Here is a 16,321-nt window from a genome sequence, read left to right on the forward strand (position 1 = left end):
ATATAAGAAAATTGTAGGTACCCTAATCCACAGACTAGTATGACCTTAGTCACAGTTTCTAGGTTCTTTTAATAATTTAGGTACAAAAAATTGCGATAATTTTGTATAGGAAAACTGAGTGGAATTTGAACTTATAGGAATTGCCTATCGTTTACGTGGTCTATTTCTAAAATTTTTGTTGTCCATGTAAAGAGTAAATGTATATTGTCTATGGCTATGTATTCTTGTGTCAATGTGGTAACTTCGATCTTGTTTGGAAAAATACGAGTTTTATTTATGAAATTCATTTGCATTTACGATAAAATTGATACATTCCAGCATTTATTCAGCTCAATCTATTTTGAGTGCCTTGTTATCGCAAGTCTAGTGGTCTTGAAGAAACAGACGTGATCGTGTTGGGTATGTTCTAAATTGACTACAATTTTAACGTATTATTGTCTTTATTCGTTTTATTTGGGCGGGCGGAGTGTATAATTTATGTGAATTTCTCAATTGACGTGTAGTATTTAGTTATTTCGGTAAGTTTGACTCTGTTAGACCATTATTTCAGTTACTCGTTTTTTTATGCACTGATCTCTTTTTAGTGACATGGACACGATGGACATCCAGGCCGTCGAGTCGAAGTTAAGCGATGTGACGGTGACTGCTATACCTATGAGTGGGAAGAGTACTCACAAGGATTTATCTATAAGTGGCAACAGTCATGCTACCATTTCTACCGTGCCTGCGTCGTCGCCGTCTTCGGTAGGCAAAGACAAGGATAACGGTATGTCGAAGTATGCTCAACTACTAGCCGTTATTGAAGAGATGGGTAAGGAAGTCCGACCCAGTTATTCTGGAAGTCGCAGCTCAGCAGAGCGTCTCAAACGTGGCATTGTCCATGCTCGTATTCTGGTCAGAGAGTGTCTCATAGAGACAGAAAGGTCGGCAAGACAGTAAGAAAGTAACTATTTGTCTCAGTCAATTTTAGGTATCTCAGTCTTGGTAAGCTCATGATATTAGGTTGAGGGGTCTTTTTGTAATACCAGGCCACTTTTAAAAGTAATGATTTGATTGATACCATTTAACATTTGCCGTAAATATTACCAATTTTGAAGAGATGTTTTAATGAATATTCTAATTTTTATACCACATAAGAGAAATACTAGAATAAAGTCAAATATATAATTCAGGGTACTTAGACATTAAATATATGAACAATTTTGTGTGATGCAGTGAGTTAAAAATTTAATATTTACCTACCATTTTGGATCATATTTTGTTATATATAAATATTTTATTCAGGTCCCCAAAGAGACAACTATCCGCTTTACAAAGTATACCGTATTATCTAAACTCTTTGCATATTTTATTAGTGTTAAAGTTTTATAATAAGGAAATTTTGGCAGTTGTGAATCCATACAGTAATTGTCAACATTATATTGTAGTTGTGGCAAATATATTTAAGCATTACATTAATAAAAAAAACCTTTATAAACAGTATGACATGAATATTAACTTATTTGTTTATGTAAAGTGTAGGGTCACTAGTTGTGATCTAGAGAGATAAGAGAATCATCAACATCTTACATTTTTTGATGCAACTCATTTTGGTAACAAATAAACAAAACCATTGTTTCTAGGTATTTAGAAGAAACAGCAGGAAACTTGTGTAGTGAGAGCCTTTTGCCATCTCTAGTTTATTCATTACTGGTAAAGCTGTACTGCAAATTGATTTAGTATTATGTTCTGATTTAATTGCCTTATACCTTCAAGATATACCATACTGTATTATTTTTTAGTTACAAACTAAAAAAGTTTGTTAATGTAAGATCTGGTCAAGATAGCAAATTCAATGCACATTCTCTGCAACTGCCCAAAATTGATAATTAGTCTTTGCAGAATATTCAGAGTTCATATAAGAGCTCACATGATATTAGTGTAGTTGGGTCTCAACCAATAGGCTAGTTTTATGATGTTGATAGTCATTGAGGATCTGTTGATAGCTGACCTACACCAAATCTTACGTATAAATTATAGCTGTGTACCTAAGGATGTGTGGGCATAGCTCTAGTGGTGTAGTGAATACACCAAGTACTAATAATACAGTATGTAATCAATTGACCACTCCCCAAGAAGCCTGGAATCAAAACTTGGCCTGGCTACATTCTTCATTTATCACAGAGAACACAATATTTCTTTGTGACTAATATTAAGCCATCTTTTTGCAGAGACCAGAATGACTTGTGTTTTTAGTAGTTTTTTACTACATTAATAGTTTACAAGAAGTTTCTTATATAATAAATAATACATGTTGAGACCACATAAGCATCTAAATATCTGTGTCAGAAGGCCTCGTCTCATCTCACATTCTTTACATAAACAAACTTATATATATTATACATGTCATATTGCTACACAATGTAAAATGTCCTGATCAAACCGCAGGCTGTGATCGCAACATTTATTGTGAACATCTACCTCAAATGCAAAAAATATATATATAAAATAATATTTTTAAACTTTTTAATAAACAGTTTTGTATGTATAGGTGTAACAATATTAGTTCAAAAATGAAAACAGAATATAGCTAGTAAAATCTGTGCACAATGAAAAATAATGACAAAATCCTTTAGTGATATTATATCTGGTCTGATGATATTTTATTGTGGCTGTTTTATTATGACAGGGTACATGTATAATTTTTTTTTAACTTTTAACAATGTCTGCAACTTATCTAATGGCTCAAGTCGCTAATGAATTCATTTCGAATGGATTCAATCGCAGAAAAAACCATATTTTCCAGGTTTAACTTTTTCATCACATTAAATTTGTTTTTGGTTTTTGGTGAAGTGCTCACTTTAAAAAATGGATATTTCAAACTATCCTATTCATGAAAGGCCAAGTTAAAGTCACAACCTTCTAAACTTGACGAATGGACTCTTCCTAAATTGGTTTAGCCCCCTGCATGGCTAGATTAGGCAGGAGACGATAATTATATCCCCAGGGAGGGGATAAAAATTTATCTCATCCCACAGCTTTACCAAATCTTAGAGCACTGGCACACAAGTGGAAATAATATCCACATAATATATGTGTAATAATAAATGGGGGTAGACTTCTCCTATTCCATATTTCTGTGACTTTAGCAGGTGGACACATTAATTATTTCCTTTGTCAGGGATATTATCACGGAATATAAATTTTGACTCCTGCCTGTGCTAGCCGTGTTGGCTGTTTATATGGACCAGTTGGCTACACTACCAACCACCCATTAACTTCGGTTGTAACTAATATTTTCTTTGAATGAGATGGTGGCTGCAAAAAACCACATTACTTGCCATTGCTAGTGTTGAGTTGAAAGCTCCTTTCATATTATACATAATATGCATTGATTTAAATATTGTGTACTGAATGCCCTGTCATTTAAATGAATATAAAACTTAATAATGTGTCTAGCCTTGTACGTGACCTCAATTTAGGATATTATAGTTTTTAAGAGAAATGTGCTCATTATTTTTTTTTTGTAGTTTAGTTTCCTAAGTTAAGTTGTATATAATATTTTAGTTTTTAATAAAGCTAATCCACCTTACTCAACTCAAGAATCAGGTTAACAAGGGTTGCAAAATGTTAAAGGGACAAACATACATAGTATATATCTTATTTAAACTTAAACATGTATATCAAATTTATGAAAGACTTAAGTTTGCTTGTTTGTTTATGCTGCCAAGCACATCTATCTCAAATCTTTGTTGTGAATTCAACAATAAATCAAACTAACTGTCAGTAATAGACATGGCTTTAACCCCCCCTATCTTGTTATACGATATCACACTTTGTTGATGGGAGGGTTTCCTTCCCCCCCTATATTATTGAATGGCCTGACAAAATATACGTTTAGACTATCCGAAACTTATCAGAAGGTGGCGAAACAGGCTGTAAAATGTCCTTTTTCTCCTTGTCACTCTTATTGATAAATACGAATTATTTATTGAGTTGCAAAAAATATTACAACTTTTATTTACTTTTAAAAAAGTATGTTGTCCCTATGTTAAAAATTGTCATGAATTTTTGGTCCAACTGCCGTTGATGTATACTTGATAGAGAGTAATTAGTTATAAGAACAAATTACGAAATAGATTTTAATATAAAGATAAGTTACCATTAAATAATAGCGTACTTACTACTTACATAAACTTATAAATATTACTTAAATATCTTTAAAAGTCCATTTTCGATTAACATTTTTTTTTAATTATTGGATTATCCTGCACATAAAATCATTTATTTTTTGTATTCTTGTATAAGTAATTTCATTGGTCTATAACTGTTTAGCATACGGGGACTTTCTGCAAATAGACGGGCGACTAGTAAATTACCTTGGCTATACGCAGCATGCGGGAAAAAGACGAGAGAATGCCATCACTGGATAGGACTTATTTTTGGCATGTGTTTTGCAAATGTAAAGATAATGTTTTAAAATTGGCATGATTTTTAGAAATTTCGACAAACCGAATGCTTTCCTATCGACCGATGAAAATACTGAATCACTCTATAATTTTTTTTTTATCTGTTTGTCTTAAATGTCTGTTTTGTACATTTGATCCGCAACCTCGATTGAAAACTCATGACAAAGCAAGTGCCAATTTTACTTTTATCTGTTTAGAAGATCCTGTTAGCCCCTACAAGCATTTATAGCGTTACCGTGACAAATACACAGAAAGATAACTCCTTATTTAATTGAAACTTAAAATTTTGGCTATAAGGAACGTGAACTTAATGCCTCCTGTAAGAGCCATAGTTAAGGCGATGTTTGCAATGTTAATTTTGCTATGAATTTGGAATCACGTCCGGATTACATAAAAAAATTGGGTTGAGTTACTACTCCAAGCATGGCGAATCTTATATGTTCTACTTTATTCCACACTGTTAACAAGGTATTGCAATCATACTTTAATCGGGAGGAATTCAAGCCTGAAAAACAAGTTTCTTTAGACATTGTAAAAATACTGCGTTTTTCATTTGTCTATACTGAATGCGAGTATTTTCTAAAATTCATGCCTATGATATCATGACTGTTGAATATCATTTGTTACTGACTCTCCTATCCATGGAGTGTCTGGAACAATTAAGTTTTTCCTAGGGCCAGTCAGAAAATGTGATATCTAGTTTTCTACTTTTTTCTAACTTCTGACTTGTCTTGTAAACAATCTTTAATAACTTTTTAAAAGTACGTTTTATTAATAAAAATTATTCAAGTGCGATAACATACATTGAACCAAAGACAATAAAATGAGATTTTCTTGATTTCAAATAATAATACACATACTAGGTGTATTTGTATTATTCTTAACAACTTGGAATTAAGTTTACATCAAAAGTAACTAAAAGATTGTTTGCAATAAAAGAATAAGTAAGAAAAAATACTATAATTTCATATGAAATGCTGAGTCGCTCGCTAGTTTCTTCTCGGTTGAATCTGCCTCCCAAACTGCTGGTAGACTCACTACAAACTGAGAGAACCTTTCTAAAGTGCTTGTAAAGTACATAAAGTACATCTTAATTTTCAATCGAGGTTTGGAATTTTTTTTATATAGTCCTTTGTAATTTGTAAGTGATGAACCATATGACAGTACAAATTTTAGCATATTGATATTTAGCATTGTGTATTGCAAATGTGAAACGATAGAATTATAATATATGTTGAATTATTCGCATGTACGCGATAGTATACCGTATTTATTATTCCCGTATGGACTCATTTTTATTATTATTAAATAAATAAATGGATTTAAATTAGCGAATTGAGTTTCATTTGAAAAGCACATTAATTGTTTCTTCCTTTATGTAAATATTTAAATGATTTAGATATCCACTGAATTTGGAAATCCTTTTTTTTTAAATATTTAAGTTACCACGGGAACTATTTGAGAGATCGGTATAAGAAGTAAATGTCCTTTTCCATAGCATAGGCGACATGCATGCCAAATTTCATCCAAATCAGTAGCCATTTTTGCGTGATTGAGTAACAAACATTCACATTTTCACATTTATAATATTAGTAGGATAACAATACTGCTTTAAGCGATTGTAGTAAGACACAAGGTTGGGTAACTGGCTAACGGCTATTTTTTATTGCACACACCTAACTCTTTCGCATCATTATAATTAAGTGCTATAAATCACTATCATGCTATGTGTTAGCTACCGTGAAGTCGTTTCAATATCAATTAAATACCTACAAAGTACTAATACGTGAAACGCAAGCCTGAAGAAGGTCGGTTTAAGTTATTGAGCTCTGTTAACAATATATTATTTGTAAGTGTTCAGAATTATTTTGCACCTACCTAAATATCTATTCCACTACAAGAAACACACCTTAGCTAGTTGATAGATTGTAATCTCACCTTGGCGGGATGCAATCTAAGATGGTACATTTTAGAGGTATTGTAGTTATATTAAACTCTGGACCCGGAAAGCTATATTTTTGGCGGGCAGAGTCCCGCCAGAGTAGACCATAGAAATCACAGAAATTATTAATTTCCAAATTGCTACTTTTGGGGATTGACGATACCTATCAATAACATAATAATCTATAAATACTTCTAAATTATATTATATTTTTGGCTACCTCCCTGGCACAGCAGTGAGCGCTGTGTATTAACATTTAGGTCCCGGATTTAAGTTCCGAATTTCGTCTGGTCTGGTGGGAGCTCGGTCGTGGCTTAGTTACCATCCTACTGACAAGGAAATGCCGCTAAGCGATTAAGCGTTACCGTACGATGTCGCGTAGAATGGTGGTATTGGTTTAATAATATAACTTCCATACCCCTAACAGGTTAGTCCGTTATTAGCCTCGAGGGCTAACTTGTAGTGGAATAAATAGTAAAAAAATATTATGAGCGGGAAAATATAAATTAAAGAGAGAGACATTCGAACCAAATTCCTTAGTAGTAGGTACCTAGTTGTATTTAAAAAGTTATTGGCACATAGAATTTTATTGTTAGATGTATAAAGTGCATTATGTATCTACCTTCTTTCTTAATGACCAAATAAGTAGGTGCAAGAATAAGTGGTTTAAGGGCAGTAAAAATAAGTATTTTATAATAAATGAATTAAAATACTATATGTGTAGGTATATAACAGCATTTTTATTGTGATAGATACATAATTAATCCAAAATAGTAGTGTATGTCAGAAATTATAAATACATTTTCTAACAATCGATTACTTTTTTAGTTGCATTTTGATGGCGGTAACATGGAACACGAAATGTAAATGGGAGACCACGTACAGCGCCGACTCCGTAGAATGGTGTCCAGTGGAACCATATCGCCATGTGCTTGTATGCGGGACTTACCAGCTCGACAAGAGTCATCAAGGTAAACTGCCTTTTCAAGTCATTATAACAAACACGCACACTAGCATTTGTGTGTTGCTCCTATATGTTTTCTATTTGTGTGTGTTTTATGTGCGTACCTAACACACACAAAAAAACGACTAAAGCTGGGCGTTCCACAAAGGTTTACATGTCCAGTCTCTCCAGACGGCTACGACAATTATCTCCCCGAGAAAAGGATGAAGATGTAAAGTTTCAGAGCATTGGCGCACAAGTGGAAATAATAATAATAATAATATTTACATTCCTTACAATTAAGTACCTTACTGGCTAAATATAATAGAGTTAAATACAATTTTCCTTAATCCTAAATTCTTATTTTCTATTTTAATGTTTTCATAGCTAAGTAATATATTGCCCTTATTTTACTTATACTATCTTATTTACGTAAGGACCGCCAGCAGCGGTAAAAGCCTCCTCCATATTTTTCCATTTGCACCTGTCCCTTGCAAGAGTACTCCATGTCTTACCCGCAACTTTCGCGATGTCCTCCCATCTTTTCAATGGCCTACCGGGTCTTCTCTTCCAATCCATGGGATGCCAGTTGGTAACAATTTCTGTCCATCTACCATCTTGACATCTTTGAATGTGGAAATAATATCAATATAATATATGTGTAATAATAAACGGGAGTAAACTTCTCCTATTCAGTGTTCCCGTGCTTCAGCAAGTGGACATGTTAATTATATACCTTAGGGGATGTTTTCCTTCACCGCAAGTGATATTTTAATAACTTGAAACGCACATAACTACGAAAAGTTAGAAGTGCTTGCTGGAATTCTTCACTATAAACTTTAAGCCGTCCACGGGGTTTGTTCTGCAGGTCGAAATTTCCAGAACGAAAACGTTGCAACCAAACGCACTGTGTTTTCTTTTGCGTCACCGCCGCCATACACATCATTAATCTTTCAAGCTGTTTCTGCAGGACTGGTACCACAATGGAATTCGTTCTCGTAAATAACGCGATATTTCAAGTTTTCCATTTTGTAAACTGATTGACGCAAAGAAAAAACCTGAGTTTTCCAAACCCAAAATCATGAGTAAATGAGAGCGGTATAAATTTGACATTGGAATTCCTAATTAAAGTGGAGATATTTGACATCAAATATGCCAGGACGACAAGACGCGTATTTTATATATACCTAAGGACCTAATGTTTACTAATGAAAATGTTGCATTTTACAGATACAAAAGATGCAGATCAACCGAAACAGAAACGTCTAGGCAGAATATACTTATTCCAACTCCAGAAAATTACATTAGAAATATCTCCGATCCAAACAATAGATACAGCGGGCGTTCTGGACATGAAATGGTGCTATCACACAATCCAGGGGAATCCAGTATTGGGTGTCGTTACTTCAGAAGGATACGTGCAAGTTTATCAATTGCTCGATGAAAATGGAACTATGAAATTGCAGTTGTGGTTAGAAGACGCTATTGGTGGAAACGTTTTAGCACTTTCTCTTGATTGGTCGACCAATAAAGTGACCAATGAGCAACCTAGTTTGGCAATCAGCGATTCGTCTGGTGCTGTTACGATTATGCGGGTAGTTGGGAGATCTTTGGAGAAGATAGGTCTCTGGCAGACTCATTCATTTGAAGCATGGATTGCTGCGTTCAATTACTGGAATACCGATGTATTCTACTCGGGTAAGTAGCTTATGCCCATTTTCACTAACGTCGCTATGTTACCTACAAGCCTACCTACAAGGCAAGGCCTTTTTGAATAAGTACCTAATGCTTATTTAAGGATATTTCTAGGCATTGGTACGTCAACCGCTCACCAAAAGTTATCACCTAAGAGTTGGTGAAACTTTTCTTTACTATAGTCATCGCCTAAATCATTAGGCACTCTATTAAGGCGATTCCTAGGTTTAGTGAAAGCGGGCATTAGTGTTTTTAATGAAATGTTGAATGAAATGTCTCTGTTATCCTTCTGCATACGGGTCAACTAACAATGCGATTTCTACTTTCCCTTTGACGATTAGGTATTATTCTTTGGTAAAAATGATTGATGTAAATATTTTTTTCAAACTTCCCAAGTTCAAAGTAAAGTGAAGCTAAGGTAGATTCCCGAGACGGTGCTTTACGATTGGCAGTGTTTACGTGATTGGAGTCTTCAAATGGTGCATGATTTAAGCCCCAAAAAACACGAATAAATATGTAAATATCTCTGACGACCTCTCTGGTTTAAAGGAGGAGTTCCCGGGTTTGTTCCTCGGAGCAATTTTGCCATTTATAATTTCCTCTGGTACAGACATGCCGCTAAGCGATTTAGCGTTCCGGTACGATGGTCGGTAAAAACAAATTATTTATATGAGTTTAAAACTGCAATACCGCTATCAGGTCAGCCGGTTACCATGTTAGATTGTATAAAAAAAAAGTTTAGGAATAAGATTGTTGATTACCTTACCAATGAATCCACCCGGTGAATTGTGTTATACCTACTGGTAATAAGTATAATAAGTTTTTGTAATTATTAATATGTATGTATATTCTTAGAGTTCTGCGCACGGCTTTGAGGATTCATAAGTGAGCCAATTCCTGATAATGGTCGCCTGGAAGAAATCACTATAAGCGATAAGGCTGCCTTTGTTGCCCAAATTTAAATGACTTGTGCCTTTGTTCTCTTTTATTTTTTTCTTGTGTGCAATAAAGTATTATTGATATGATTGATTAAGTTTTGATAGCTCAGTGGTTAGGGCGTAGGCCTCCCTTTCGTGGGTACCGAGTTCGATCCCTACACGCATCTCTAACTTTTCGGGATTTAGCAAGTAAGTTTTTAACTCGCGCGAAGCAAAAACGACAGGTTGTTATAAGTTTGACGTGTATGCGTGAGTTTTTGCCTGTGGCATAGTTACTGAACGAATTCACCGATTCTCATTTTGTTTTTAATTTATTCAATTAAATATCACTTGTTTTAACGCCAATGGAAAACATCGTGCGGAAACCTGCGTGACTGAGTTCTTTATAATATTCTCAAGGGCGTGACTTGTCTACCACTCCGCACTTGGCTAGCGTGGCGCACTACTGAAGGGACAGGATGAAGAGGGCTTCAACCTGAGAGGAAACCCGGAGACTCTGTTTTGGGCTGGTAACGGGTTGATTGATAATGATGGTGATGATTATACTCAGGTGGTGACGACTGCATATTCAAGAGCTACGATGTGAGGATACCGGATGTACCGACCACAACCAACCGCAGCCACGAAGCCGGCGTCACCGCTATACGGAGCCACGTTGACGTGGAACACCAGCTCTTGACTGGCAGGTTAATACTTATACAGTCCATCGTGCTTTGCAATAGATCTTCCGCATAGAAATCTCTATGACATGACACTAGAAATGTTCTTTAGCACTTTAATTATAGAAAACACTGGTCGCCGAACGACGCGGCGGCCGGGCCCCCAGCGGCCGTACAGTACGCTTATGCGCACGTGCTGGATGTCACAGCGTTGTACACCACTTGTTTTAGAGCAGGGGTTACCAACCTTATTTCTTAACGGCACGGCGCCCAAACCCTACTTTGTTAAAATAGATAGGTACTTGTTAGTTCGGCACTTGGGCGCAAAAAATAAAACATCCCAAAAACATGAAACCTAAATAAAAAAAAAATTAACAAAGAATTAAGAAAAATAAAACTACCCGGCAATAGGATGGCTGTCCATGGTGATCTTCACATAACTTTCCAAATTTCCGGCCCGTGACACCGATGCACAAAGTATAAAAAAATTAGTTTTCTTAATTTTTTGAAGTGCAGTATGTTTGCGGTTCAGTTTCGTACTTCTACGGCGCCCAGGATGGCAAGCCCTGTTTTAGAGCGTATGAGGCAATTCATTTTAAAACTTACAATTAAGTCTCCGACTGTTTCTAATGTTTTCAATTCAATTCTTGTTTATGGCTTTTATCTGTGCCAACTGGGCACATTCTAATGTTTTGTTAAAATTAGAGTGCTCCAAATGTCGTTCGCGAGGTGACGCGTATACATTTCAAGTGTCTTTTTTTATTAACTTTTATTTTCGTCACCGGCGAAGTATGCCTTTTGAGACGATAAGTTTTATTTTTATAGTAATACTAGTAGTTGCCCGCGTTCATTATGGTTTTTTTGCAAATCCCGTGGGAACGGTTTGTTGTTGATTTCTTGCTTGGTTAGGGCGTAGAGGGGCACAAACAAACAAACACAGTTTCGTTATTGTAATATTTGTTAGGATTTGACTGACTGGGTGGTAAGTGTAAAATCATCGCCTATATATAGGTATATATAAAGTGCGCACCTGTGTCCATCAATGTGAGTAGTCACACCGGTAACCACGCCCTTAAGACACGCCCGCATACAGCGATACAGCTTGGCGGCTAAAAATAAGCTTTGACACAAAAAGCTATACTACCTGCCTATTTTTATTACCTTCACTTTATTTCCAGTTACGACGAAAAAGTACGCCTCTGGGACGCCAGGAACCTAAAGCGTTGCATCACCGAAGCCGATGTGAACGGTGGCGTGTGGCGTTTGAAGTGGCATCCATATAACCCGAGCGTAGTTTTAGCGGCGTGCATGTACGGAGGGTTTCGTTTATTACGGGTGGACGGAGATGTTGAAGTAATATGCGAGTTTCTGGAGCATGAGAGTATTGCGTATGGCGCGGACTGGAAGTTTGACGAGTCTGTTGTCGCGACTTGCTCCTTCTATGACTGTTGCATGCGTATAGGTGAAGTGGTTTTATAATATATCATTTATAGAAACATCTGTGACGACCAAATGTAATAATCATGTTGAAAAACTGTTTGTTTGTTTTAATTTATTGCCGATTAGAAAGCGTTTGGTGCTATACCTCAAACAGTCAGCGATTTTAGACATGCAGTCTACCACCTTACCACCATTTGAGATTGCAGTAAAAGTAAACTTGTAATGCAATTTAAATAAAAAGAAACAGGTAGTCTTCGGCTGAAATCCTCCTTATTCCGAAAAGCAGACTCGTGTTCTGTAGTCGAAGATTTTAATAATAGAAAGGTAAGAAAAAAAAAATAGCATGCAAATAAAAGCTGACCAATCTCGTTTTAAACATGTTGTATTTCAATTTGCTTATAATGTCATGATAAATATAATTTATAACAATTACATACTTAATAAAAAGTAGTTATTTCGCCGTAAGTAATAAAAAAATCTTACACCATTTACAAATACTAAGGCTTTGGGATGTTTATAATTCACTTTTTTATTTATGAAGGTTTTTTAAAAACGCTAAACTGGCCTGATTCTTTCCCTACTATAAATTTGTACCTTAATATTCTCTACATACAGTCTATTTTCTATCCACTGAAATTAAGATACATAGAGATAATTTCTCTTTTTTTCCTATGTACTTATTTAATAAATTCAGTTTTTTAAACCTGTGCCATAAACCTTTCAGCTTGTTTAAAAATACGAAAAATTGCCTAAAATTCTTGTAACTTTGCTTAGCAGAGATTTTTTTTTTCCTAATTCAATCATTCATTATGAGTCATTGCATATGCCTTACCAGTTTTTAGTTTGTTTATTTTTTAATTTGAGATTAGATATCTCATTGTATTGACTCTAAAACTGGTTCGGAAAGCATGCCGTAAAGAAAGTTCAGTTTCTCTTTTCCAACTTAAACATTTTACATCTTAGCAATCATTTTTTGTGTTGTGATAGATGAAATAAACGCGACCTGCTGCCAAGCAACTATCCCATGTGTTAAGTAATTCATGAATGTTATACCTTCAAGCTCGTAAATGAGTCTCTATAAATAGTTCAAACGAATGCATGAATGGCTAAGTTCGAAATCACATTAGAAAGAGTTTTATAAAAGAAAAAAAAATATCGAATGTACTCTAAAAGAAATCACGATTTGCCACCGAATGTCGACGTTATTATAAAGATTGCTACTTTTACATTTTCGTTACTCCTGTATCGAATTCTTAAACTCTTGAGTTTAGTAAAATATGTTTACTTACCAGTGTGTATGCATAATATCTAAAATATATTTATTATTATACATTTTGGCTGATATTAATTCCCGTTCCCATGGGAGTTTAAAGATAAACAACAATACATGCAAACACTATTGGTAAAAATTTCAAATCAATCCATCTTGTTTGACTGTTTGTCATTTTGTGAACACTAATATACGCTGATTTTTATATATACATTTAGGATGATTACCATTGTTCTGTCATCTAATACAGATAAAACTCTTATCAATAGGTCATTTAGCGACACAGGGAATATAACGGAGAATGGGCATACCATCTGCTCATATCGCAAACCCGTCTGCCCAGCGTTTTGATTATGGACCAAACCGTTGGAGGCATTTAGTCCAGCAGTGCACTGATATATTTTGTTGATGATAACATTTAGAGATACCTTAGCGGGCCACTTTTGATAATATTTCACGACATTATTATATCATCTTAATAGCCCTATAATATTAAGAAAGAATACCGTTGATTTTGAGTATAATATAAAAATAAATCGATGATGAACGATAAAGGTTTTTTTAAATCCAGTTTCGAAGCCGGCGGCGGTCTATTTTCGACATTGGTATACATAAAGGCTAAAATACCATAATATGTTAATTGAAAAAAAAAATGGAGATAAGTTAATAGATAGAATAAATTATTGCAGAGCGCAAATAAACTTGAAAATTAAAATAAACATAAAAGTAGCGCAAATTTATAGGCGGCAATAACGTTTTTATATAAATAAAAAAACGCTCGCTTTTTCTTTATCCCAGCAAGGCTAGCATAGACAAGAGATACAAATGATATACCCTCCCCTCCAAAGGTATAAAATTAACGTGTCCACATGCCAAAGAACTGCAACAGGGAATAGAAGAAGATTCGTTATTACATGTATATTATTTGGATATGATTGCCTCTTGGGTCAATGCACCGAGAGTTGATAGTCGGTAGGAAGAAAACAGAAGTTGGCTACCTCGAACTTGGAACAAACTAGTTTTATAAACCTTAATATTGTTCAAACAATTGAAATTGTACCATATTGCAACGCGTAGAAATTTTAATATTGTTTATCATATTTTCTATACTGCGTGATCGGGTAGTCGCAAACGGGAACAACCATAAATAAAAATAATAATTAAATTTATTTTCTAATCATTTTATATGTTAAATAAACTGAGTATTTCACAATAAAATTACTAGCATCATCCCATGGTGTAGAAATTTAGGGATTGTGTAGAGTACTTTTTAATACAAAATTATTTCCCAAAGCTTAGGTAAAAAAGAAAATATGATAACTCTCCTTGTTCATTTGGTAGCGAAAACTATAATAATTTTTCTTTATTTAAATACCTACAGTTCGTAGAAATTATATTAATTACGAAAGTATGGAGTGAAGTTTAAGATAAAATCAAAAGCTAAATTAGGGTTTTCTCCATTTGGATCGGGTGAGTATAATTTATAAATTATAATAACATTGATTGTATGCCCAATAAGAGTTTATTTACTGGGCACTTACGACATTTTAAAACGAATCAAACCATGTAAAATTTTCGACAATAATCATGTAATTATAAAAAGACTAGTCCTAGATTGAAAATGGCAATAAATTTTATAAACTTACAAGCTTCACATATGGTATGGCAAAATTTGTCTTTGCAATACCTTTATATCACATGCCGTTTTAATAACTACACTAAATGACCTAAACTAGCTTTTTTGTCAATTTCTAGATGCAATTGTTACTTTCTCTATCAAGGAACATTTTATTGCTATATTTTTCAGAACAACAAATATTTTAACAAGCCCATTTTGGCTAAATATTCTTCTCTTCAAGTAAATTGATGAAAATCAAGTAGAGCCATCTTGTGCCTCTTTTTATGAAAACTTCAATTATTTATTGTTTTTAAGAATACATATAGATTTTTTTGCACGAAACTGTAGTGTATCACTATTGTTGGTAATGAAGGTCGAGACACAATTTTTTAGCTCGAGCCTCAGGCGAGCGTTAAACATAGCTTTTACCAGCCAGAGTTAGTTAGTATCATTACACATATATACAATACTATTTTACTTCTCAATACCTTTGCAAGTAAAGCTGACAAAGTAAACAAGGCTAGTGTGAGACAAATTATTAAGAACCTCCCCATAAATATTATAACTAAGAGAAATGCGAATAATTTCAAATAACGTATATTTTAGTTTTCGTGTAAAAGTAACATATTTAAAAATTGGCAACCCTAACAAATGGTAATGAATTCAAATGTGATTTACACGTGTATGTGTGAGCGTATGAACATGTGCTTCAGTTATTGTTTTGATATTATCTAAGAACATAAACTTTTTGTTCTCGCCGTAATAATCCTACCTGTATGCAAACCTGTGCCAAACCATGGCATTGCATTTATGGCAACTTTGTACAGTTATTTCCTTGAAAGTATTGATTCTCAGGTTGTTGTTATGCAAAATTTTGATTTTTTTTTAAACTGTAATACCCATCGTACTAGCCTTGTGTATTGAAAAGTTTTGAAAAATGTAAAGACCAAATTTTTAAGCAAATTAATAAAAAAATATATTTTATGGAAGGTGTACAAATTTTCTGGGTATGAATATTAAAAAGCATCAATTAGAGAACATGGCCCACTTTTATTATTAATCGCCTGCGATTTAATCGGCCTTACTGATACACGTTAATTAGCTTCAAGTAATAAATTCTAAACTTTTGATGAGTAATTTATTACAGAAGTTAATTAACGTTGGAAATGAGGCAGAACATATACTGCATACAGTTTATTATGTAAGGTACATTTTCCATGCACATTTTTTTCATAGATATATTTTTATTTCATCATATCATATATTTGAAATATGCTCCTATTTATTTCTGATCTCTCTTATAAGATAATTTAGTGTAAAGTATGTTTTAAAAATTAAAAAAAAAAACATTTGTGAATTTAAAAAAGA

The 16,321-nt window shown here is 34.1% G+C and overlaps 1 protein-coding gene across 3 annotated transcripts; it reads left to right on the forward strand.

Annotated features, from left to right (window-relative positions):
* Positions 1 to 227: 227 nt before the first annotated feature.
* LOC120629125 (diphthine methyltransferase) lies at positions 228 to 12,162 on the forward strand. 3 transcript variants are annotated; one of them, XM_039897915.1, is made up of 6 exons: positions 228 to 399; positions 585 to 776; positions 7,219 to 7,361; positions 8,564 to 9,031; positions 10,517 to 10,652; positions 11,804 to 12,162. In XM_039897915.1, the coding sequence occupies exons 2-6, from the start codon at positions 589 to 591 to the stop codon at positions 12,102 to 12,104; spliced, it is 1,236 nt and encodes a 411-aa protein (XP_039753849.1). In that variant the 5' UTR covers positions 228 to 399; positions 585 to 588; the 3' UTR covers positions 12,105 to 12,162. The 3 variants fall into 3 exon arrangements, with proteins under 3 accessions (XP_039753849.1, XP_039753846.1, XP_039753848.1); XM_039897912.1 differs by lacking the exon at positions 585 to 776; XM_039897914.1 differs by lacking the exons at positions 228 to 399; positions 585 to 776 and adding an exon at positions 7,044 to 7,110.
* Positions 12,163 to 16,321: the final 4,159 nt, after the last annotated feature.

The sequence above is a fragment of the Pararge aegeria genome, chromosome 14 (genome assembly GCF_905163445.1).
Source record: "Pararge aegeria chromosome 14, ilParAegt1.1, whole genome shotgun sequence".
NCBI classification, from domain to species: Eukaryota; Metazoa; Arthropoda; class Insecta; order Lepidoptera; family Nymphalidae; genus Pararge; species Pararge aegeria.

Excerpts from the sequence above, each read along its gene's own strand:
- LOC120629125 (XM_039897915.1), top strand. The coding sequence starts at position 589 with ATGGACACGATGGACATCCAGGCCGTCGAGTCGAAGTTAAGCGATGTG. Across the intron at positions 777-7,218 it reads AAGGATAACGGTATGTCGAA|TTGCATTTTGATGGCGGTAA; the intron begins GTATGCTCAACT and ends TTACTTTTTTAG. Across the intron at positions 9,032-10,516 it reads TACCGATGTATTCTACTCGG|GTGGTGACGACTGCATATTC; the intron begins GTAAGTAGCTTA and ends GATTATACTCAG.